Source organism: Triturus cristatus, chromosome 9 (assembly GCF_964204655.1).
Source record: "Triturus cristatus chromosome 9, aTriCri1.1, whole genome shotgun sequence".
Classification (NCBI taxonomy): domain Eukaryota; kingdom Metazoa; phylum Chordata; class Amphibia; order Caudata; family Salamandridae; genus Triturus; species Triturus cristatus.
This window is the reverse complement of record NC_140592.1, coordinates 413,419,161-413,446,100: the sequence shown is the minus strand read 5'-3', so window position 1 is coordinate 413,446,100 and position 26,940 is coordinate 413,419,161. Positions and strand designations below refer to the sequence as shown.

The following is a 26,940-nucleotide window of genomic DNA, read 5'->3' as shown; positions in this document are numbered from 1 at the left end:
AACACACCCAAGGTGTCGTAAAAGGGCATGAAGCAAGCTCCTGTTCCTTGGCAAGGAACCGGTGTAAAGCATTGAGAAGCTGAGTAAATAGCTCTATATGGGTCCCAGACAAGTCTTGTGCAAGGGTCTGGCAGTGTGAGATGTTGCTCTTCGTTGACGGTACAGATGCATTCTGGGTAGTTGGCTGTTTCCTCCCTACAGACTGATCTCTAGCTCTTGAGTTTACACGGTCTTTAAATACTATTGTAATTCACTGAAAAAATAAATCAATTTGCTGTTTTAAATCAATGACGTGCTTTCTTCACATTTCTACCATCTCTCCTGTTTTTCGTGGGAGTAATAGCTGATTGACTCCCACCACATCCAAATATCCAAACAGTTACTATGGGGCAGTAGTGGTAGGGTGGGGAAGGGATAAAAAAAATGAAGAAAAAAATTAAAGGGAAAGAAAATTAAACGTACTTGTTGACCACTGCTTCTCCTCCGTCCTCTTCTTCTTCCATCAACACAGGAAGCAGGAACAGGAAGCACCCAGCCTTCCAAACTCCCCTAGCCAATCATGCTGATAGCAGCGTCGTGATTGGTCTGAGCTCCTTGGTTCAGCGCCCAGCTGGGGACTGAGAGCCTGTAAATGTTCTCCAACCTGGCTGTGCAACACAGCCCGGTGGAGAACATGCCAAGTACGCTTGATGGTTTGACAACCCAAGACAGCCGGCCAAGAGAGAGTGCCCACCACCTTTCCCCATGGTCTGTGGGCAGTCCAGCGCCCGCCCCTACAGAGGAGTACTGAAAAATAAAATGATAATAACATGCTGTTATTATCATTTTTTTTTTCCTGTGGGGTGGCACTCCTCCGCCTCAGCAGAGGAGCCGCCCCTGCATCCAAAGTACCCGGAATGTGGTGGTTCCAAATATGTATTACTTTAAATTTCACTATGCTTGTCTTTTACTGTTTTCTATCCTGAATCAAAATATCCAACAACCCCCATCACACTAATAGAAACCAGATCCTGGTCCTACTGCAATCATATGCCATCCAATCCGCCTGTAATCGAAGTGTAATCCAGGGTATCTGGTAGAATCGCATTGGATGCTCCTAGTGCGTAATACGTCCACACGTCCTTGGTAATACAATTCCATGGTTCCCAAACCCCACAAACAATATCATTGCACAACTTTACTACTTTATTCTTCCATCGCCTTAAGTTTGCACTGGTGCAAACAATGGAGCATCGTTTTACTGAGTGCATAACAAGGGATGGAGCAAAAGTATTTGCTCTTATCCAAATAAAAATCAAGGGCCTCATTTATTTATTTATTTTTTGCCGTAGGGCAGCGCAGCAGGCTTCGCTGCTGCACTGCCCTACGGGCAAAAGAAAATTACAGGAATGCACCGTATCAGATACGGCGCATTCCTGTCCTTTTTTCCTGTGCCGGTGCACAATGGACTGCTGTGCGCCAACGCAGGCACCTTTGCACTATGGTGCAAGGGTGCCTGCGTTGAGGGGATGATTATTTTTAGGCAAGAAGGGAAACCTTCCTGAACAGAAACAATCACAATAGGCTTTTTCCTCTTTCTACGTGTGCTGCAGAATGCAGCACACATAGTAAGAGGAAAAACGAGGAGAAATGGAGATATTTCTCCTCGTTGTGCCTCCCCCTACGCCTCCCCTGGGAGGCGTACATTTTTGGCGCTGCCTCAGACTTATTATTTCTCGTAAATCTGGGGCAATGTCAAAAAGACATTGATGTTGCTGGGAACGCCTTCAGCAACACCCATGGAACGCCCCTTTCACGCAGTTTTCTGCGAGAAAGGGGCAGATGTTTATAAGGCGATGAAAAGCAATGTAACGTGGCTTTACGTAACTTTATAAATATGCCAATGACACATTGCGACACCGGAACGTGAAAAAAGTGACGTTCTGGCGTTGCAAAGGTGCTGGTAGGGCGTCATAAATGAGGCCCCAAGATACTAGCACCCCGGGAAATAATTGAGCAATGTATATTGGCCCTGCGGTTGCCTTGTGTAAAGAATATGGCATCATGCATATACGTTTTATCCAATCCTGGAGTGTAAACAATGAAACTGAGTTTGAGGTAAAATATCACTGTTTCATTTCTTATTACTAAAACAGCGTGCACATTGCAAACCCATTTTGCTCCTTTGTTTAACAAAAGTTTATTAAAGTATCAGGTCTTCCTCTCCTGCAAGGGCATACTTGTGATAGAATGTGCTCCACACAAGTATGTCTAGCATAACACAAAAGCTCTATTACAAAAGTTATATTATTTAGAGACAACAGAGGTGTGATATACTTTTGCAAAAAATTCCCAATTTGCTTCCTCCATTTTGTTCTTGGGCAGAAATGTTTGAGCAAAATAGATTGAGGCAAACAGCTTTTGTTTAAAGCCCATATTGCAAACAGCAAAAGTGGAGCAGAATGTGCTTCAAAATTTCTTTTCCACAAGATCAAATTTAACTGAATGTAGCCCTTTTTCTACAACTCTACTCTTACTCTTAGATACCGGTAGCGAGTACGACATTTCCACCTGTGTTGAACCCTCCTCTTCCCGTGTCTCCCCCTTTCCTTCAGAAATGCTTTTTGGTCCAGGTTTCTTTCATCATCTCTCACTTCCCCTACTTCTAATATTGCTCTTGTGTATCTGAATGTGTTCTTTGTCCCTCTTTGGGAGTCTGATAATTGTCCATTCATTGTCAGTTGCCGAATGATAACATCCGCTAGTTACACTGTACTGTCTCCAAAGAATCCAGCATCCTGCAATCCAGTATAATTCAGCATATTGTGTGCTCCCATTCATACAGCAATAAATTACTGAATAATGGACAATCCACTTCCATAGTGTGCGGCACAGTGCCGGATGAAGGGCATTAACACATGAATACTCCAATAAACGGTGCCAAATCTGTAGCAGATACATAGAAATTATGCAGACCCTTGGGCCCAATTGCCAACATTATTAGTGGGATAGCAGGCAACACTGTGTAAAATCATCATCATTTCAATAGGTAGCCTGCTCTATGGATAGGGAGAGGAGTTGGCCTAACGGCTAGGGCGGTCGTCCCTGAATCTGGGGAACTGGGTTCGAGTCTCGGCAACCACGCTGAACATCCTGTGATTCTGGGCAAATCACTTAATCTCCCCATGCCTAACAAAAAAAAAAAACAAGCATTGGCATAGCCAAAAGGTCTCGCTTTTGGGTCCTTATAAGTATTTAGTTATGCAGCACAATATCCTTGGTGCAACAACAACTGTTGCATGGCAAAACACTTATAAGGTCCCAAAGGTGAGACCTATTGGCTATGCCAATGCTTGTTGCTGTTTTTGTGGTACTGCAATGTATAGGGATGTTATTTGTCACAGTTTACAGTTTGGATTAGGTCATTGATGACACTATTGTTCATAGGATCACTTTGTCTCCAGTGACAACTTCTTGCTGCCCAGGTCGTGCCGAGGGGTTCCTTTTCCGGTGGTTCTGCTCTCCTGATCGAGCTGAAGGTCCTTCTGCAGTTGTCTCCTCCCTTTGTGTGTGTGGTTGTGGTTGTGTGTGTGGTTGTGTGTGTGTGTGTGTGTGTGGTTGTGGGTGAGGTTGTGTGTGGTTGTGTGTGTGGTTGTGGTTGTGTGTGTGGTTGTGGTTGTGTGTGTGGTTGTGTGTGTGGGTGTGTGGTTGGTTGTGTGTGTGGTTGTGTGACTGGTTGTGGCTGTGTGTGTGGTTGTGTGTGTGTGTGTGTGGTTGTGTGTGTGTGTGTGTGGTTGAGTGTGTGTGGTTGTGTGTGTGGTTGTGTGTGGGGTTGTATGTGTGGTTGTGTATGTGGTTGTGTGTGTATGTGTTGTGTGTGTGAGTGTGTGTGGTTGGGTGTGTGTGATTGTGTGTGTGTGGTTGTGTGTGTTTATGTGTGTGTGTTTATGTGTGTGTGGTTGTGTGTGTGTGTGTGTGGTTGTGTGTGTGGTTGTGTGTGTTGTTTTGTGTGTGGTTGTGTGTGTGTGGTTGTGTGTGTAGTTGTGTGTGTGTGTGGTTGTGTGTGTGGTGTGTGTGTGGTTGTGTGTGTGTGGTTGTGTGTGGTTGTGGTTGTGTGTGCTTATGTTTGTGTGTGTGGTTGTGTGTCTGTGGTTGGGTGGTTGTGTGTGGTTGTTTGTGTGTATGTGGTTGTGTGTATGTGTGTGTGTGGTTGTGTGTGTGTTGTGTTTGTGGTTGTGTGTGTGGTTGTGTGTGTGTGTGGTTGTGTGTGGTTGTGGTTGTGTGTCGGTGTGTGTGTGGTTGTGTATGTGTGGTTGGGTGTGTGTGGTTGGGTGGTTGAGTGTGATTGTGTATGTGGTTGTATGTGTGGTTGTGTGTGTGGTTGTGGTTGTGTGTGTGTGGTTGTGTGTGTGGTTGTGTGTGTGTGTGGTTGTGTGTGTGTGTGTGTGTGTGGTTGGGGTGGTCCCAAAATGATGCCGGTAAGAGCCTGATCCTGGGTCATGATGAGGGAGGGGCTGGCGGTCAGGATTTGATTCCTCACAGGGTGGCGGTGCACATACAGTATTAGGATTTTGTACACAACCTTGATCTTTTATTTGGATCATTGTTCGTAGAGATAGAGGTCTGTAGTGAAACGGACTGTTACAGACCAATGCTATGTGATTTTTTCATTTTGATTTGATGCATGTAAAACGTACATATTTTGATTAGGTGGTACCAACCTTTTTGTGAGCATTTCTCTAATTTACTGACTGTGCTTGAAACGGAATTACCATGTTATGTAGCGGTCTCTCTCTAGCGGCATATCACACATTCCTAATATTCCGTACATGTAGCAGCATTTTTCAATGTGGCTACAGCGCCAGAGACCTTCGGTCTGAACTACATTTTCCTGGATTGCTATAACAAACATATTTTGTATGTAAAGCGGGTTGGTTTAAGCCACGAATTCCGATTATCATGATCTACAGTGCCGGAAATGTGTGTACTCACTAGTCCAGGATATATGGATCTTTTAAGTGCCATTACTGTACAATTATAGTGTGTTATTTTTGAGAAATGGCCGTACTGGTGCATTAAAGACATAATCGCCATGCCTATGTACCTCTTCTTTAAAGAACGATTGTTAAAAGGTCATCAAATTGGTGTATTAAAGACTGACATTATTGGTAATAAGTTCCAGCGCTGCACCATTGAGAAGAATGACATTAAATTGTGCCAATTCAGGTTCATTGAAGAGTGACTCTGCTGTTGAGATACGACTGCTGGTTTGCTAAATTATTGCTCAGAATAGTCTGTAAGCACGAAGGCGGGGGGAGGGGCGGAGGCAGGGAGCAAGCAAGAGGAAAGACGGATGGCGCTGAAGGCTGGCGGTTCGCGCATGCACACTCGCGTGAACGCAAGCTTGTCGCCAGCCAGCAGCACTTTGAAAACTCACCTACTAAAGTCTCTCCGAGCAACGCATGCACGCTGACTCAGCGAGACCTAAAAATGAATGTGTCCTCATGTAACGCAACTGGTGCTATGTAAAGCGCTCTGATACCCGATTTGGGTCAAGTTCATGCTATATAAAACTCCGTAAAATAAAAAAAAAATATCAAATGGCTCAGAATGATGGTAAAAACTCAGCCAGGCTACGTGGAGTTCTGCAAGCATCGGAGTGCGTTACATCATGTCGTTCGTGCTAATTTTCAGCACTGGGTGTTTTTCCCACGCTGAAAAATCAACACAAATGGCACCAAGCACAGCGCAAGAGGGCGCTGTTTCTTTATGCTGCTCGAGTGTGTGTTCTAGTTGAGCGGCAGGTTCCTCAACACATAAGGAAGGTTTCTCAACACGAGCAGTAGTGGGCATCCTTAACTGTATGCGATGAGAAATCTTGCCCAGAGGTTGTCTGAAGTAAGATTTACCTCTCTCGTGCTTGCCAACTTAATGTTGGAGAGAGCAAGCGAGGAAGAAAACTCTGTTACACGGAGCAGAGTTTTTGGGGAACTCCATGAGCCACTCGGAGCGCGGAGTGGGTAAACTCTGCAAACTCCATGAGCGGAGCAGAATGTCACGCCCAGGCTAAGCAAAAACATTACTGTTAAGTCTCTTCCCAGACATGTCATAGCTATAGACCAATCTAGTGTACCAAATTCCAATTTTTCAGTAGAAATGCTACATTTTGGGTGACAATTCCACAATTGGACTAACTGACAAAATTTTAAGGAAAAGGTTGAATAATATTCCTATGTTATGCATTTATTTGGAGTCAATTTCTGCCTTTTTGTCCACTTCTATGAATTATAGAAATACTATAATATTATAGGAATATTCCTGAAAATCTATGTACATTGTACATCTCCATGTGTTGTTAAATGCACAAACATTTCCGGCTGTGGAAATGAAATGGGTTATATTAATATTGAGAAATGGGACCCAAACATGCATTTTCACAGGAAAATATTTTTCCCCATAGAATAACCCTGTACATCCCATTTTCATCAATATTGGATAAGAGAGGTGGGGCGGGGACAGGGGGGGCAGGGGGGTCGGGATGGGGGGTCAGGTTAGTTGACATACAGCGAGAAAAGTAAAATTAAATATTTTTTCTTTTAAAACTACTTACCTTGCACTCGCCGCATCCCCGACTCAAACCTGTGCCGGCCGCCACTGTACTGCACTTCCGTATTGTCTATAGACTTGCTGTGCGAGTAGTAGTCTACTTGGAGCCAAAAGGCAGGAATATCATTGGAATGTTGCAATGCCACCACTAATGTGCAAACTACAACACATTAACATCAAAACAAAAGAGTGCAGTGCAATATGCAAAATCTAGAATCCAGTCGATTTTCTTGTGACTTGCTCTCACTAATTGATATCATCTTTTTCCACCCTCCATGCAGATCTCTTCATCGAACACCCCTCAAATCTGACAACCTCTCTGGGGAAGGATGTGACGCTTAGCTGTACTGTGAGTGTGGCCGGAGAGTTACCTGAAATCAACTGGTTACGCGACGGTGAGCCCTTGGATGACGCTGACAATGATCTGGTTATGATGCCCATGGCGGACGACTCTTGGCTGGCGATCAGCCATCTCAGGTAGGGAAACTTCTTTGATTGTGTTCTGGAATATCAAGTCCAAGAATATTGTGGCACACTAATATTGTGGACAAAAAATTGAGTGACAAATGATCAATAGGTAAGTGCATATAAGGACGTATGGATTTGCTAATATTAATTCCACATCTATGTACCCCTGAAGACATATATTGTCATGGTATTTATATGTAGAGTTAGATACAGAAAATATACACATACTTCCCTTTCAATATATTTTGCCCCTTAATATTCTGTCTGCGATATTAGTGTCCGACGATATTCTGTAGTCGAAATTCAAAATCCACACCAATTCCTTCCAATGTGCTCTAATATGGCGGACTTTGCATGACTGTTTATTACACTAAGTACCAAGGTAGGCCGTAATGGAGTGAAGACCCAGTGTCCGAAGAGAGCAATGAGCATAAGGGTGAACCCTGGAGAGGATGGTGGGTCACGCTACCAGATGTGATATACTGCATGGCAATACTATTGCATCCAGACTCTTCTTAATTCCACATATACTTACCACTTAAGGTAAATATGATTGGAGTTAAGAAGAAGAAGACTAAACATATAATTACCTTTCAAAATAGTAGTGCTTGTAGATTATTGTTAATTACCTTGATGTAGTGTCATACGAGATACGACCATAGGAAGATGCCCGCTCCAGCAAAAAACATGAAGCTCTCCAGCTTCAACTTTGTTTGAGGCTGGGGTTGCCCAGCAGCATGAACATTATACAGTATAGCTTTCAGGTAAAAGTGCAAAGATCTTCACAAGTGAAAAAGGACAGAACGGGTCACTTTCATGTACATTAGCTCAAACTTACGTTTCTGGGCGGTAATGTCCTTACATCGGGGACATTCACTCTGCTTCTTGTATTAGAGCTAGTTCTGGTTGGGGTGGAATCTGTACTCAGGCGAAAATCCAGGAAGACCCATCTTCACCTGAAAATCCGTATTTCCCTCTTGGCTTTTCCCAGTGCCACAGGGCCCTAGTTAAGTGGGTTGGAACACAGCCAGAAATATTACAGGTCTGGGCTCTGGAGTTCCCCTAAATCTTTTTTTTCTTTTCTTATTGGATCTCCTTCTAACAAAGAACCTACCTGGCAAACTTTGGTAGCAAGGTGTGAACCCTTCCAAGCCACAAGCCAAACAACATGACCTGGTATGTCAGGTGGATGTATGACGTTACAACGCACACTTTTACAACGCATGCACTTACAACGCATTTTTTACAACGCATAATCCATTACAACGCACTACACTTACAACGCATGACACTACAACGCATTTTTAAAAACTACCTTTACAACGCATACCATTACAACGCATAATATTAAATTGCATTTAAGGTAAGTATTAGATAGTATAGGGGTAAAAACTACTTTTCTAACTCCAGGGGGTGCAACAGTAGGGTAAATGTTGGATAGTATAGGGGTAAAAATTACTATTCTAACTCCAGGGGGTGCAACAGTAGGGTAAGTGTTGGATAGTATAGGGGTAAAAATTACTATTCTAACTCCAGGGGGTGCAACAGTAGGGTAAGTGTTGGATAGTATAGGGGTAAAAATTGCTATTCTAACTCCAGGGGGTGCAACAGTAGGGTAAGTGTTGGATAGTATAGGGGTAAAAATTGCTATTCTAACTCCAGGGGGTGCAACAGTAGGGTAAGTGTTGGATAGTATAGGGGTACAAATTACTATTCTAACTCCAGGGGGTGCAACAGTAGGGTAAGTGTTGGATAGTATAGGGGTAAAAATTACTATTCTAACTCCAGGGGGTGCAACAGTAGGGTAAGTGTTGGATAGTATAGGGGTAAAAATTACTATTCTAACTCCAGGGGGTGCAACAGTAGGGTAAGTGTTGGATAGTATAGGGGTAAAAATTACTATTCTAACTCCAGGGGGTGCAACAGTAGGGTAAGTGTTGGATAGTATAGGGGTAAAAATTACTATTCTAACTCCAGGGGGTGCAACAGTAGGGTAAGTGTTGGATAGTATAGGGGTAAAAATTACTATTCTAACTCCAGGGGGTGCAACAGTAGGGTAAGTGTTGGATAGTATAGGGGTAAAAATTACTATTCTAACTCCAGGGGGTGCAACAGTAGAGTAAGTGTTGGATAGTGTAGGGGTAAAAATTACTATTCTAACTCCAGGGGGTGCAACAGTAGAGTAAGTGTTGGATAGTGTAGTGTAATATTATGCGTTGTAATGGTAGGCGTTGTAATGGAATGCGTTGTAAAGGTAGTTTTTAAAAATGCGTTGTAGTGTCATGCGTTGTAAGTGTAGTGCGTTGTAATGGATTTTGCGTTGTAAGAAATGCGTTGTAAGTGTAGTGCGTTGTAACAGTTGTGTTGTAAAGGTTGTTCCCCATGTCAGGTATGCTAACTAAGGGAAGTACATCTCATAGCAGCCTTGGCACAAGGATGTTCAGTGTTTCAGGTAAAATTGAATATTTCTGTAGTAGCGCTCACTTTGTTCTACAAATAAAGCTACCCTGCAACTGAAGGTATATTTCAGGCCATTAGTTTCCATCTGGCACCCTCATTTGCTATCTGTTTCGCAGTCCAGCACTGCTTCTCATTATAAGGTCTCCGATATTGCACCATCCCCAGTTTCTGACATCTAATCAGTTTTGGTTTGAGTCCTATCTGCCTGTTCTTCCATTTTCAAGAACTTGAGTTTGAGCTTGGTGGCAGCCTTTCTGTACAATTTCTTGCCAGGATGAGGCGGTGCTCTTTTTGACAGCGGGCAAAGGCAACCCTTCCCTCTCCCTCCTGTAACTCAGCAGATTTCAAAATGTCCTTAGTGGGAATTTCTTCGGTGGGAGAAAAGAAATAGAGGGATAGGGAAATTGTGAGTTTTCCGAACAGTCCAGAAAAGCTGCAACCATGGTGGGAAACCTGACTCTCAGTCTACTCTAGGTATTTTTATTTTAGATTTCTAATCATTTTGAAGCTGCTCTATCAGAACTAATATTTATAGTAACGGTATGTAAGAACGCTGTTAAAAGAGTGGTCTTATATAGATAGGATCTTGATGCAGCAATTTTAGGAGAGCGGTATAACCATGACCAAACAGCACGCATTTGCGTGATGTATATTTACATTTGCAGGTTGGCATAGGTGTAGCTATCTGAGGACTGTGAGGAGGGAGCATAGGTGGATTCAGCTGACATTTTCAAAATGACCAAGTTGTCTTTCCAGGCCAGTTTCAACTGAGGAGGGAGGGCTTGACAGCTGGGCAGCTAGACAGAGAGGGTAACCTAATCCAATCCAAGGGTCCAGGCAGTTGAAAGGATCAACATTTTTTAATCTCTTTGGAACACCAAGTAGGATTTGGTTGGCAGGGTGAAGATTGTGGGCAGAAAAGAGAGTGGATATGAGAGAGACAGGAGGGTGCAGTTTTGAAAATTGGTATAGACATGTGCTTGGCAGAGAACTATCTTGAACAGGTGTATGTTTGAGAAGTTTTAGCAATATTCTTGTAGGGAAATTGGTCATTTTATTGCGAGAGAACCGGATAACTCTCAAAATCCTGGACCATAATGATTCCTGCCTACTCATCCTTCTTAATCTGGTGAGCCAGTCAACGACGTCTCAGACCTACTCTTGTTCTTTCTCTGGGTCTGCCCCGAGAATATGGAACTCCCTCCCTCCCACCTGATATTCAATGAGTCCTTCTGCCATAGCTTTCAGAAAAGAGGTGAAAAGATGCCTCCTGTAAGGACCAAGACAAGGATGACACGAGGACCATCCGACTCCATGCTACTAAAATGCAGGTGTATTGAGCGTCTCAAACGAGCCTTAGGAAAATGACAATGGGCACGGGATTATATTCTGTAACAGGTGAGGGTTTTCTGTGTACAGCGATCTGATACCCTTAGGTCACATTTGCACTTTATAAAACTCTCTATATAAAAAACCTTCAGAAATAAAGTTTGTTAGCTGCTGCAGTTGTCCAGGTTACTCATCACAAGAGAATTGATCATTGATTTGGCTATCTGGAATGGGAGGTAGGGACACATTTTTTTGATGATGAGTTGTTGAGTTCAGTCAGCAGAGGCAGCATACTATGAAGAACTCCATTTAAAAGATGGAACTGATTTGTACTCCTGGCTAAGGGAAAGAGTGTTAGAGAATCACTAGATTTGAGAGTGGAGGAGGGATTGGTTTCGGAAGCATGGCACATGGGAAAGAGGATTTTCTTTCTTGTGGATAAGTTAAGGCAGTGTTTGAAATTTAAAAAATCAAAGTGCTGGTATCCTATGCTAGAGTACCTATTTACTTTTGAGAAGTGCTGGTACTCTACAATTAAAAGTATTGCACCTCTGCTGAGCAGTGTAGGTACTCTACCTCTCAAAAGAAAGAAGTGCAGGTACTCAGTGCATGGCACTACCGGCCCATGTTTTAGCTCTGAGTTTAGCATGAAGGAGTGGGTAGCCATCCACTGCTTCATGGCTGTGAGGCAGTCTGACAGTTTTGCTTGAAAGAGGGTGCGAGAGATGGAAAAAAGTGGCTTTTACCCATCAAGGATTCCAGACACCATAGCCATCAACATCCACCGAGATCCTTCTGCTTCTAAAAACAATGGAGCAGGCCTAAGCACTTAAGAACATAGGGCCTGATTTATATGTTGGCGAGAATAGAACTCTATTGCGGTGGTGACAGAGTTCCCTTTCCCCAAAGTAGTGGTCTACCCGCTGAAGTTAATTTTCAGTGGACCATCAGTTCAGCCTCATTGTGGACTGCTCTTTCCCTGCCATGGCAACATTTTTCTGACATTCCTGGGGAGTAAGGTTGGTCGGAGAAATGGCTTCATGTCCTGTTTCCCAATTTAGATGTGCAGACATGTGGCCATTTTTTAATGCTCCCCCCAATTATTGAGAAGACTCCCATAGCGAGGGGAGCATTATTATTTTTTCATTACAAAAATAAAATCCTGTTTCTGAACTTCCCAGCAGAATGGTTTCTTGAGGTCAGTATTAAAATTTCTGCCCAACGAATGTAGTTTAACGCTTAGGAAGTGGACCACATGGTTAAAAGTCACCTAGCCTTCAATTTGAGCTTGGTGAACTTCTTACCTCTTGTCACACCCACTGTCTAATACCACCCAGATCCTGGTGACATTAGCAGCCGAGCAGGTGCATTTCTGCCTAATTGTTCATTCCACCGAACCCGCGTAGATTACAGATGAGGGGAATCTCGCAAAACTGATCGGACTGGATTCCAAGCTAAGAGCTGAGCCACAATATTTTTAAACACAATATTTTTTAAAGGAGGTTCTACAGTCTGCTGACAGCTCCTAACGGTGTCTTCCCTTCCTGTACCATTGCCGTGATAAGTTTTATACTGTAAGGACAGGTTCGGCTGGTTGGGTCATTGTTGATTTGTTACCTCACCTAAGCATTACTCATGTGAGAAGCCAACTGAATGTATATCATTCACTATGAGGAAGAATGCAGGTTTTGTTTACCACTGAAATTTTCTTGGTTTTAGTATATTTTGCTTTCTCTTGATCTGTCTGTTGACATATGTGGAGAGTAGATTATTATATGTAAAGTAAAAAATAACATAGTTTATGTTGAAACCTTTGTATTGAGGGTGGTAATGCATTTTATTTGACCATTGAGCGTTTCAAACCCAGTGTGCCTGTTTTCCCAAAGGTAAGTGACGGAACCTATCTCACCAACAATTCTTACAAAAGTTGTCATTTGCTAAATGCATGGCTGTCAATGAGCAAACGACCCCTCTCCCCTTTGATTGCTGAGCCCCTATATTCTTCCATCACCAGCCCTGTACTCAGAGCTGTCAAAGGTGGTTGTGTGACGGAATATCGCGAGCAAAAATATCGGCAACAAAAAGTTGCCAAAAAGTATTGGGAACACAAATATTGACTTTACATATGTTGTATATAAAGTAAAAATATTGACTACAAAAATATAAGACTACAATATAATCACAAACTATGCAAGGATATCGAATTTTAACTATTAATCATTATATTAACTTTACAATCTATATATTACAATTAAAATATATACTCATATTATCAAAAACATATGAAAAATAGAACTTACTAACATAAAATAAAAATATATACTGTAAAATAAATGAAAAAGCAAAATAAAACTATTCATTAAACATACGTAATGGGATAAATATACTAAAATAATTCATTATAATATTTTGAGGGAATTTTGTTAAGTCTCACCTTTTTACCCTTAAGTATATTATTATGCTTGGCATAATATTGATATGAAGATATTTTATATGTGAAAATGTATCTGTACTTTTATGGTTTTATGAAAAAAAACGAATAAAGTTTGATGATGATGGCGAATTATAAAACACTGTGGGGCTGATTACGATGTCAGTCGGTAAGACTCTGATTGGCATTCGGTTCGACTGAACCCTTGTGTGAAGCCAAGTTTCCAACGGACTCAGAAACATTTCAGACCGACTCAGAAACATTTCCGGCTGACTTATTACGATACAAGGTGGTTGGTCGGTCAATCCGAATCGGTTCCGACTGGCATTCGGAGAGGCCGAGGCGGTCAGGGGCGAATCGTACAGCTCTACGGGCCGCATTTCCAACAGACCGATTACAATGTCGGATTCCGACAGCCGTTCAGACTCGGTCTGTCTGACACGGATTGACTGTCAGAAACCAACTTTGTGGGCCCGTAGCAGGCACCCCTTCGCCCTAAGGCCTCCAGGTGGTGCCCTTGGGGGTACCCATGGATCCTCTCTTCCCAATCATGCACAGTCAGAACCATGGGGTGCCTGCCACAGGGTGCAAGGTTTTCCAGAACCACCCCTTTTTTCAATGGGAGCATGTGTTGTCGGTCGGAACACAGGCTCCGATTGAAGTCAAAGGGGGTCCTACCGAATGGTGTTTGGAACCATCGTAATGGGTCGGTCGGACTCCCCGAACCCGGAGCGGTCAGAAACCATTCCGACAAGAAGTCGGTCGGAATGCTTACCGACCGACATCCTAATGAGGCCCTATGTATTTTTTTTTATGAACAATAACAATATTACAATATAAAAAATAAAAATAATATTACTACAAACAAATTAAATAAATTCAAGAATATATAATCATAAAATATATTTCCACAGATATGATATAAAGATATCATACTTTTAATGATTTATACTTCATATAAATAATTAGAAACTAAAAATCCCATATTAACAAATACAATTATGAACAATTAACAATACACTTTATTTTAAAATTAAAATATCAATAATAATATAAGAATAAATATTATATAAAAAGTCTAAAACATAATATAATTTCAGTAATATGCAAATTATTAAAAACAATAAATTAAGTTACAAAACCAATTATCTAATTAACCGATCAAGAATTTAAAAATGCCTTTTTAAATCATCTATTGAATAATTACAAAACATAATTTACACAATAATCAAGCTAATAAATTATGAATTATAAAAATAGTTTTACAATTAAATAAAAGTATCTCACAATACTCCCTGCAAACCAAACAATCTGTTAATAAAAATCAATTTGAAATATAATAAAAATATATTGAAATAAAATTTAAAAAAACTTTAATTACTATTAACAAACCAAAAATTATACAAAAAAACTACTAGACCTACTCAACATTAGAATAATAAAAACTTATAACACAAAGGTAGTAATACTCAACAAAATAATTAAAAAACAATAATAGATACAAATATATTTTTTAAACCAATATAAAATACTTAAAAAATATTCATACCTGCAAATTTCTGTCTCGTGATATTCTTGACATCGTAATATTTTGATTCACTATTTGTGTCGATTGATATTTCATATTTTAATTGAATATTTTCCAGGGTTTGAAATACAGTGAGGAGAGGTTTTCTCTTCCCAAGAACCCGTCATTGTCAACAATCCTGTAGAAGGATTTTAACAACTCCCTAAAGACACGCTTACAGAGTGTGGTGTGGCTGATTATCACAGTTGGCTCTTTCAGTCTAATGGCTGGTCTAGACAATATTTATGGAACTCCATTAACTAAAGTCCTCCCTGCAGCACTCCCAGGCTCAGTTAATAGGGGATATGATGGACATCTACCAGGGGCAACAGTTCCCTCCCGATGATAGTATTCAATCCAACAAGGAAGCCAAGGTGCGCTTTTGAGATGTCAATCTGTCCCAGCATGGTGTTAGCAGTACCTCACACTGATGAACTTGTGCGTTCATGTGGTGTAGCAGTTTAAGCGTCACATGTGGGAAATAAATATACACCATCTTACTCAGCAGGCTCAGAACGAGAGTCAAGGGCCACTGAGATGTTGGTATCAAATCTCTTCTCCTTGCTTCATCTTGGTGGTGTAAGACATGAACCTCAAATGTTGTATTCAGTTAATTAGCCCGGAGTCTCAGCTCTCCATATATAACAGCTTGTCAGACATGGGTGGCCATAATTAGCTGTCAGGATCCACTTCTTCTGTATTGGAACAGCATGCTGCACATCACCATGCTGGAGTTGACACCAACTACCCTACCTTCAAGCTAGTTTTCTCCTGCTACACAAAAAAATGGAGGTATCGATAATACAGATCATTGTTTCACTTGTAATTTCAAGACAGCAATCACTTCATACTCTACATTGGCTTGGCAGGGGACTCTTGGAGTTGGCATTCACTATAACATCAACCTTCTTACCATCCATTTTGCTGGGTTAAAAAAGTTGCAGCCCATAGCCTCAACAAACTGAATACATGCCTATGAACTTACCACCAGGAAAGGGGTCTTGTAAAGTTAATTATTCATAGTTTGTAATCCTGCCATCTATAATATGGGTCTGGAAGACTCACTGTCCTCTACTATAGGTTTGAAATTGGGTGTCAACGATGGTCACGTCTATAATGTGACACCATAATAGCAACCCTCCTTAAGGCCAAACACATCAGCACCATCTGCTGAGACACCAACAGTCAGCTAATGGCAGACAGCATGCCTTACAAATGAATACAACATAAAATCTTTGCTCTGTTGTCATCCACCTCGGGGTTCTGACACATGAGAGGGAAGCAGAAAGTCCACCCCACACGTTACTGAATAAGTAAAGGAATTCAGCATCATATTTGGTTCTGTTCCAGCAATGTAACTGCCGAATACGATGCTTTTAGATGTTATTTATTTATTTTATTTGGAATCTCAAGTTACCTTTAGTGTTTTTCTGCTATCAGCAGAGAAGAAAAGTTAGTGACGCCTCCTTTCAAAACTGTATCCAGAAGTAATTTGCAGTTTTTGCCTCAGAAAATTGACTTCACAATAGCCATCTCATCAGCCGGCTAAAAAGACTCCTCATTGCTGTTGTAGCATACACAATTTTTGCAGTTATTACCAGAGTCCATGGAATTATGCAGTAATGGACAACCAAATTGTGTGACAGCGTTGACACAATCTTAAATGTATCATGGGAAATGGAATGGTGTTTAAGGATGGTTTCTATTGGGGGCCCCTGGAATTATGTGATTTTTTATATACACAAGTACTCCTCACACAATGTGTTTCAGATTTCAAATTTAACTAGGAACAATCTCTTTCTGCATTCTTTCTTAGCCCCATTCACTTAACTTGGATTGTGTTCCACAATCTGGAAGTCAGATGTATATTGAAAAGGTCCTTACTGGGTTATGATTTACAAATCGGAAATCTTTGACTCCGCCAAACATATGAGGAGCTGTACTCTGGGTCTGTTTGTGATTAATGGTGGACAAGTGCCAGGTATGAAGTCTTTGAAGGACTCCATTTCCTTTTGCAGTGTTTACTCACTAACACCCTCATGGCACACAGAAGGCTTCCTTCTCTTCTCCCTGCAGGGCTTCAAGAATACCACACCAGTGCAAAGGCAGCCTTCTAGGCATTTCAGGAAAAAGGTTCTAATTCTGAAATCTGGCACATGATCCCCACGACCCGTATTCTAGTGTCAAATGATGCAAGTTTTGAATAAGATGCTCAGTTTGACTGGGGAGATTGGGGGCGTTACTCATCATCTGTGTGCCTGATGCCTGTCCTAAGCTGTCACCATTCTCCTAGTGTTCTCACCGCAATAATGGGTTTCCAGCACTAGTAAAAATATGTTTTAATACAAGAGGCTGAAAAGCTACACATTGCTATTTTGTACTCTTTGACCATTGGACACTCTCCTATTACCAAGATATGCCCTGTCCGATTACCAAGATATTCCTGCCGAGTGCGATTAATCCATGGATGCGTAGCAGCAATGCCCTGTGCAAACTGTGTCATCGCGTCTGTTTAGTCTGGTAAGAAAGTACCCTAACGATGGTAACAGAAAAGTACACAGTGGGCATCCAGTGCAAGAGAAACTACAAACAAGTAATCTCAACTTTATAAGGAAAGTTTAGCTCAACCAAGAAAACATCCACAATGAGTGGTTTTACTAACTAAATCATCCATTCATTCCTTGCCCCCAGACACTACCTCCATCTGGCTGCAATGCCAAAGCCTGTCAGGGCGGTTAGTCACTGGGTATTTAGTTTTATAGGCACTCTATTTTAGAACATTTGTACACATCTTCTTAGTCATGCATTTCTCCTTGTATTTTGTCACTGGTATTGCTCTCTTGCCTTTGAAGACAGGATGTGATGCAGCCTGCAGGGTCAGGTGGTCAGCATTTGTTGGTGCCTGGAACTTAGACATTGGCTCAGTTTACTCAAAGCAACAATGGTGGCGATAGGTCACCTGAATAAAAGGAAACAATGAGGTCTTGCAACTAGTATGAGAAGCAGTTGTTGGCTCAGTGTGGGCTCATGAGTGTTAGCCATGGTCGGCAGCGCAAATATAGGAGAAAGCTACCAGCTTGGGCGTCTTCAAATCGATGTGAAAACATTCTATCTTACTGGAGTACATATTCTTTTTGGAGAACTATGTTGTGGCCTCTTGCTATCTTATGCATTCTCCCCAGGACATTGGATGGTTGAAATGTTGAGAGTGTTTGTGCTTGGATGGGTGGGCAGTTGGATTGAGATGGGCTGAGCAGCAGGATGCTGCTGTTGGTAGAGCTTTACATGATTTACCTGTAACCTGATCTAAACCTAATAAACCTACATCTTTTGTAACCTACAAGACCACACCCTTGATTGTAATAAATTACCAGCAAGCAAAGTCAGTTGGCAATTTATTTAAGTTTACAGGGCATAATGAAGCCTCATTCTGTCTGATTTTATTTTATTTTTGATCGAAAATGTAACGATTTATGTTTTAAAATAACAGAATTATACTTGGAAACTCAGATCAGTAACTTTTCTTTAATACTGTGTTTTTTTGTTTCCTTACTCAGAATTGCATCTGTGCAGCTGTCCGATTCAGGGAATTACCAGTGCAGTATTATGGTGGAATCAGAGGAGATTCTCTCGAAGGAAGCCCGCTTGGAACTGGAAGGTGAGCACCCGTGATGCTCCATAATACTGTAAGAACCGGTGCCAGTGTTCTAACATTTTATCACAGGACCACCATTGTTCTGTAATACAAGCAACATTCTCAATATTATGATATCAAGGAGTTTATACGACGCAGTAGGGGAGACCTAATAGTGAGACATATCACATTCAGGATCTACCCTGTGGTTGAAGATGCCCTTGCAGTGTTCCTCAGCGTATGCCCCTCGCGACAATTGCTGGGCATAATATACTCACACATGTTTGTGGGATGACTTTATAGTGGTACAGAGCACATGTCCCCAGGAGCAGGGGTGTTGCTATTATTGGTACATCAAATGCAGGAGCACCAGAGCCTAGGGGTGTGAGTAGCCTACTGAAGCCAAATTATGGGCTAATTTTACTGCCCAGCAAGAGACCAGGGTTCCCATTTTCCTTTCTCTCATAAGTGTTTATCTCATCCTTGTTTCGCTATTGTCACCGGGGGTGTAATATTGGCCAGCCTCACACAGCACAAAAAGAGATAGCATTTGCTCTACAAGTCACGTCTGTGGACTTCAGATTGACAGTGAGCATGTGATCGGTACACAGTGTCCAGCGGAACATCTCCCCCCCTCATCCTCCATGTGTTCTTTCTCTTTCCAAGCACCCACCCTGCCTTTTAGCAGTGATGGGCACTGCAGTAGTAGTGTTTATTGCAGGTGGGTGGATGATGGGCCACATCCAGGACCCTTGTAACCTGCCTTCAAGTGTATTTGTGCACCGAGTTTATATTTCGTAACATTAATTATATATCTACATTGCAAATGTTATGGCCGGTGATGTAGTGGATGCAATATTTGTGTAGGCTAATACTATTGAACTCAGTATTATACTATCATGCAACTGCAATGAGAATGTATCTGAGAAATGAGAATGTGGAGAAGTGTGGCTCAATGGTTAGAGTGGCAGATCTTGATGGAGAGCACTGGTCTGGGACCAGGGTTCGATTCCCACAGCGGCAGTGTCTCGGGCTATAAATTCCTCGGACCGGATATTCTCGCCTCAGTGCCTATTCTAATCATGGGTCCCACGCTGCAACTCTGGGCAATAGCTTTCTTAATCTCCACAACAGCACTGGGATGCTTGGCTTCACCATGGGGGTGCCCAGGAGTGGACACTTCACACGGAAAGCCAGGAAGGGTTCCTTCAGCGGTATGAGTACAGCGCTGAGATACCCCTAGGGGTGATTCGGTGCTATATAAGCACGTTTACATTTACATCTCCCCTTCACAGGTTTAACCCTTTGTGGTGATATTCTGTTGGATACTGAGCATCAATCAGCTTTAATGAGTAGCAAGGTCCACTGTATGTGGCATTAAATTAAATTTTAATGTAGACCTTGGATGCATAGCACTGTACTGTGTCCCCACTGCGATGACATCAGCAGATGAAAATGGGCTTGGTTGGGACATGGAGGGCTGATCCACTGCCAAACTACTGAGTAACAGAACACACAGCGCAGAGACCAAGCCAGACATATCACTTGCATCTGGCCAATATGCCAGGCCTGGATTGACTTGTTTCCATGCATGAGCTTCATACAAAGTTGTCAATAGTCTTAGATGTGCTATAGTTGAGATGACCATGAACTGTAGACTCTTAAAAGGCCAACAGCGAATGAACTAGGCATGCTCTGGAGAAATGCATTGAGCTTGGGTCCCAGATTTACAAACAATTCATGCAGCACAGTACAGCAACTAAAGTTTTAGTGCTGTGTTGTGTGAGAGGGAAAGAGCAGAATAGCGCTTAGCTTTACTAAGATATGGTGCTGCTTTCTTCTCTCCCTGGCCTGCCACAGTTTAGGCTGCCACACACCAAGGGACAGACTCTTGCACCATAGTGCAAGGGTGCGTACATTCTGTAAGGAATTGTTTTTGTACTGGAAGGGGACCCTTCCAGTTAAAAAACTATCCATTAACACTTTTCCTGCTTTGTACATGTGCTGTACAATGCAGTAGGCATGCAAAGTAGGAAAAATTAAGAGAAAATAAAATATGTTTCTTTGTTACATCTGCCTCGAGGAAGCATACGATTTTTGCGGAAATCGCAGTCTGAATGTTTGCAGTTAGGGATTTGTGTCAAAATCCATGGGTGGTTGCATGGGAATGCCCAGGTACAAGCCATGAAATGCCCCTTGATACAAAGTAACACAAAGCAGCATATAGCACAGCTTTGCCTGACTGTGGGAAGCTATGCAACACAAATCCTGATTTATGTTGGATAGTAAAATCCAGCATAACAGTTTGCAAACCTGGTGCAAACCATTAGTAAATCTGGGTCTGAATGTACACGAAATGTGTATGTGCATTAGAAAAGCTGTAAATGGGCAGGAAAGGGACTTTATTTGAGTTCTGTGAGCGGTGGTTAGGTTATACTTGGGCTGTAGTTGGGGAGAGGAGTTGGCCTAATGGCTAGGGTGGACGACCTTCAATCTGGGGAACTGGGTTCGAGTCTTGGCAATGACGCGGAACATCCTGTGATTCTGAGCAAATCACTTAATCTCCCCATGCCTAAAAAAATGAATGTGTCCTCATCTAATGCAGCTGGTGCTATGTAAAATGCTCTGATACCCGATTGGGGTCAAGTTCGCGCTATATAAAACTCTATAAAAATATTTTAAAAGCATTGTTGAGCTGTGTACAAGAAGTAGATTTATATATGGCCTCTGGAATAAATGCAACTGATCTGTGGTTGAGAGCTTCAGTGGTTGTACAGTTCATGTATACTGGCTGCATTTGAGATGTGGGCAAGCAGAGGGCTGATTCTACATTAAATGATGATATGCTATACATGTAGTTTAGTGCACATACCAAATCTTGAACCGATCCAAGCCTATTCCTGTTTTGTCCACTAGGTCTACCATTCTTCTCTGATGAGCCTCAGGACCTGCACGTTCTAGCCAATGCCCCCTTCAACCTCAGCTGTGATGCCCACGGGCCCCCCGAGCCAGTGATGGTGATCTGGCTTCAAAATGGGGCCCCCTTGAATTCACCAGTCGACCCCCTGGGACAAGTGCCTTCCACGCTAACTGTGAACGGTAAGTTTCTGAGGGAGCAATTGATGAGTGTGATATTTTGTAAGGTAAGTCCTTTTTCTTTCATAGCATTTGATGCTATCTTTGGGCCACTTTAAGGCACTGATGGGAAAAAGAATATAGAAAGGGAAGCATGGAGAGTAAAAAGCAAAAATGTTTAGGAAAGAGTCTGTGTAGGTAACAGGGCCAGATGAACATGATGAACTGTTATCCTGATGGCTTGTACAGCGTTTATACCACCCTAAGTTTGTTTCAAAGCACTAAGGGGAAGTTACAAAAGGAACTTAGAAGGGGTTTAAGAGGAACAAATTGCCACCGAGGCTGGGGAGGGTGGAAAGGACATAGGGTGTGAATTAAGAAGGGAATGAGCGGTCAGAGATGATATATGAAGATAACATGAAAAATAAATGTTGGAATGCATCATTTTTGGCAAAAGATCAGGAAGACTTCCATCAAAGTTGTTAAGTATGTACAAGGACACAGGCTGAGCTCCATTCCCCACAGCCCGCTGACCCCTTCTTCGCCAAATGGGAAGGGCCCTTGCAAACTTTCTATACTCTCTGTGTCTCTCCAGAAACAGACACATTGGGGGTTATTGCCGCCGGTGCGTCACTTTTTCCCATATTAAAAGTGACGCGCCAGCAGCGCTAGGTGGATTTGTGAATAAGCCCCTTTGTGTCTTCTGCAAAACCTCAGTCTGGGAATCACAGGTGGCACGGCAACCATATTCTTGCTCACTTCATTTGCCCTACAAAGTTGGGCTTTGGGTTCTCAAAGAAGCTGTCCGTGAGAGTTAAGGGCAATGTGCTCAAAACCTGGCTATTCCAGAATATGTCCCTTTAATAGAGTATCCTAATAAACCCCCTGATGCTTCTGTGCGGCACTATCAGTGCTGGGATGCCTACAGGTAGCTATTTGCTCTATAAACGCTTTATAATAATAATAATGTTCTCACCAGGGCCCAGCACCCCTATTGCCAACACTGTTCGCAGTTAGCAGCCTTATGCTGTCTTGCTCGTGTGCCATGTCCAGTTGGTTTCCCAAGTCCTAGGCCTGACAGGGCTGAAGTCTGGCATGATTGGAGTCAGACATTTGGATGGCATCAGAAGGGTGATCAGGCTGGGACAAACCCCTCATGCATTTGTCCCAGAGTGTGATCCAATTTCTGATGGTTTCAGGGGCGTGAAGCAAGATGGCGGCACCCGCTAGCAGAAGGGCCACTGAGGCTCTGTCAATCACAGCTACTCAGAGGCTTTACTTTGAATGGAGCCCCCAAAAGGGTGGGGGCCACTCAGCACAGCAGGGGCTGCAGGGACCTGTGTTAAGCCCATGGGTGGTCCAAGGACCATACAGAACCTTATGAGACCCACAAAAGGTGTTACATTGACACCTGTATAAACCCCAAGGTTATGGAGATTAACTAACTTTGACATCACAGCACCTATAAGTCTTACTCTTCATTTCATCCTGTGCTCTAGATTTTCTCCTATTGATTCCAACTTGGATGGCTTCATCGACTGTTTTTTTTCTTTCACAATGCATATTTCCAGTACACTGGATATTAGAGTGATTGCAAGAAGGATGTATTTTCATAAAATCAGCAAATTCCCTAAATGGACATTGTGATAGATTAACTAGTGTGGTGCTGTTCTATACCGAATCTCAGAATAAATAATGAAGGAAAAGTACTCTACCTATTTCTTCCAGAATGTACAATGTATCATTTAATTAATATGCTGACACTCAAACTAAGCCTAAACATGAAATTTCAAACACTTTCAATGCATAAACAGAAGTCAATTCATAAATGCTTTTATTTTTCACTGTGATCAATTTTCAGACAAAAGTATTCAATACATATGCTTATTCATGACTTAATAAAGTAGACATCAAAAAAACAAACACCAAAAATTTAAGGGGTCCCAGACATCATCAGCTGCACACAAATTCACAAACTTATACCGGTATCACAGCGCACCAAACACACACTTCATACATACAGAAAATAAAAAATAGTCAAAATGACCAGGAAAAGGAGGCCCATAAACAGCCACAGTAATCAATATATAAATGAGATCATAAAAAACATTCAATACAGTGTTAAATAATCCATGTTAAATCTAAGGAATTGGGGCTTGGGTGGACTTCAAGGAAGAGCCTATACTGAATCTCACTCTAGGTTAACTACCTCCTGCAAAGCAGTTACTCAAACACAAATATAAGGTGACACCGAGGCAAGTTTCTTTCCCCAGTGGTGCAGCAGTTCTAATGGCTTCCCATGGAAACAAGGTAAAGGGATTGGCAGGGAGACCATGTATCTGGTGAACACGCAGTTAAATCCCTGAGGCGAGACATCTCACCAGTTAGATTCATGTAGCCAGTACTGCATTGGCGGTGATGGTTGCAGGTTGTGGCCACAGGCACTTATTTTGAGAAACTGGACCTGTTTTCTCACCAGGCTTTACCAAAGAGCAAGAGAGAGGAGGGGGGCATAAAAAGGACAAAGGTGCAGGAAGAGAAGGATAGGAAAACAGCGCCAAAGGAAAAAGCGGGAATGAAGAAGAACCTGGAAGAGTGAGTTAAGGAGACAGGAAGTGTAGGGTAGGGCGGTGTAGGTGGTAAGAAAAAGAATGAGGTGGAGATATATCTAGCAGTCTTGGGGGCATATCAACAACAACCAGCGATAATTATCGCTAAGCGCACTTAGTGCTAGGATAATTATCGCCGGCTAGCGTTGATTTTTATCGCTGAGATAGCGTGCTATTAGCAACGCTTATCTCAATAGCGATAAAAATCCTCACGCTAAGTGGCTAACGTGAGATTATCGCTGGAAACCCAGCGATAATCTCACGTTAGCTTGTTGATAGGGACAGACAAACTTAGCCATGATATCCTCCTTCCATAGGATATCATGGCTAAGTCTGAAAAATACCAGACGTAAAAAAGCAGCGTTAACCGCGGTTAGCCCTGCTTTTTTTGTCTCTAACAGGGTTAGCGATATTCTTGATAAGAGGAGAAATGTCGCTTAGCGACATTTCTCCTATTATTTTACTCTGGAACGCCCCCTTTGCATCTCATTAGAGATGCAAGGGGAAGCGTAGAGTAAAAGGGTGCTAACATGCAAATTTGCATGTTAGCACCCTGTTGTTGATAGGGTGCTAGTTTTATCTCTGCTTTTTTGGCTTTTAAAGCCAAAAAAGCAGAGATAAAGCCCTTGTTGATATGCCCCAAAGTACTCGGCACCACGGCATTTAAAGACGGCGGTAGCAGGTTCCTCAGGAAAACTTTTTTTATTTTTTTACTCTACGCTTCCCCTTGCATCTCTAATGAGATGCAAAGGGGGCGTTCCAGAGTAAAATAATAGGAGAAATGTCGCTAAGCGACATTTCTCCTATTATCAAGAATGTCGCTAACCCTGTTAGAGACAAAAAAAGCAGCGCTAACCGCGGTTAACGCTGCTTTTTTACGTCTGGTATTTTTCTGACTTAGCCATGATATCCTATGGAAGGAGGATATCATGGCTAAGTTTGCCTCTCCCTATCAACAAGGTAACGTGAGATTATCGCTGGGTTTCCAGCGATAATCTCACGTTAGCCTGTTAGCGTGAGGATTTTTATCGCTATTGAGATAAGCGTTGCTAATAGCACGCTATCTCAGCGATAAAAATTCACGCTAGCCGGCGATAATTATCCTAGCGCTAAGTGCGCTTAGAGATAATTATCGCCGGTTGTTGTTGATATGCCCCGTAGTCAGATAAAGAAAAGCAGGAAAGTCAGTGACTTTTGTGCTCAGCCGGCCCCACACGCCGGAAAGGGACGGGGTTCTGGGCGCTGTCACTCCCCAGCCATTCACAGGCCCGCAAACAGGTTTTATGGCCTCGAGACCCGTCTTGACAGAAGCTGTGAATCTGTTTGTGGAGATCCTGTGTGAAAAGGGCATGTCCTGCCGGGGGCCACCCGAGTGCTGAAACATTTATTAGCCGAGGCCTACAGGGCCCAAATGCTTCTTTCTCTCTGCAGCTGTTGGCTGTTAATGGAGACGTGTCTGGCTGGGCCTGCCTGCCACTGCGCGTCCCCCTGCACTCTTGACCAGGGCTGGAAGGATAGCTCAGTAGACGAATGCATCCGTTGTAGAAAATTGTGTGTACATTAGAAGTCGCAGGTTTGAGTCCCACCGGATTAATCCATCCTCTGATCCTTCAGAGATTGATAAAAATGAGTACCACTGAATGAAATAATATTTATTCGATTATACACCACAATCATAAAAGATTGAAACAATATAAATCCACATAAAAACATTATAACATATAAGCCACCATAATTTCAAAAATGATCATGGAGGGAAAAAAAGAGTAAGCAGAACACTTTATACATAAGAGAATGTAATCAGTTGGAAATTTGCCACAAAGCATAAAGATTAAAAAAACATTAACTTGTTTATCAGTACCTGGTGCCGAGGCTTATAGTAGACTGCAGTATGTAAGTGTAGCAATAAATACGATTCATTAGCAACCCATTAGGCACGTACTTCCTGCTGCACAAAGCACTGAAGAATAATGTCTCTTCCTGGTGCAACAACAAGGGCTATATTTACTCTCTGTTTACATATTTAATATTTATTTGGTAGCTGTGTTACCTGCCACACACCACATTTTGGTTATTACCGAGCCCTGTGGTCTTTGATTAAATTGGCATGAAGACCTACTTAATGGAAGTTAGAGAGGGCAAGGGTCCCTTCTTTGGTCGCAAAACCCTGTTTTTCAACAAAATCAGCAGTTGTTGAGTCAGAGCAGTTCAGTTGTAAGTGCTTTCTTAGGCTATTGCCTCTGGCTTGGATTCTGGGCCTTTCTGGGGCTGAATTGGACTCCCCAGTTCCAGCCTCCATGTTTCAGTCCCTTGATGTTTCATTGAATGGCCATGCGTTTGTACAGATTCCTAGCAAAAGTACATGTAGAGGCAATTTCTTCCAGGACCCCCAGCCCTGTGCATCAGAGCCCCATATATATGGTCTAGAGCACGGGTACTCGTAATCATTTCCCCTCATGCCACAAAGCACGGTGTGTGGTGTGACCGAGGGCCGCACTGCAGCGGTAGGGGGTCCCGGGTGGGCCAGGGATTTTGTAAGGAGGTCTAAAAAACATGTTAACTAAACGTGCAAGTATTTATTTGTAGGTTAACTAAAGTTAACTGTGGCAGGACACCACAGTAGTTACTTCATTTAACCTGAAAATACATGCTTTCCCATTTATTTTACATTTTTCCTGAATATTAGTGCTCTGCAAGTAAACATCAGCTTATGCTACTGTTCACCAGGGGGCCGCATGTACAGGTCAAGATGGCCGCCAGCAGCCCCCAGAACGTACTTTGA

At 42.4% G+C, this 26,940-nt stretch overlaps 1 protein-coding gene across 1 annotated transcript in view; it reads left to right on the top strand.

The window, feature by feature from the left end:
* The window catches only part of AXL (AXL receptor tyrosine kinase), a 247,585-nt gene that overhangs the window by 34,608 nt on the left and 186,037 nt on the right, over positions 1 to 26,940 (top strand). Inside the window, exons 2-4 of the mRNA XM_085625286.1 lie at positions 6,867 to 7,062; positions 18,398 to 18,498; positions 21,391 to 21,573. Of these exons, the coding sequence (XP_085481412.1) occupies positions 6,867 to 7,062; positions 18,398 to 18,498; positions 21,391 to 21,573 (480 nt within the window). The remainder of the gene's footprint in view (positions 1 to 6,866; positions 7,063 to 18,397; positions 18,499 to 21,390; positions 21,574 to 26,940) is intronic.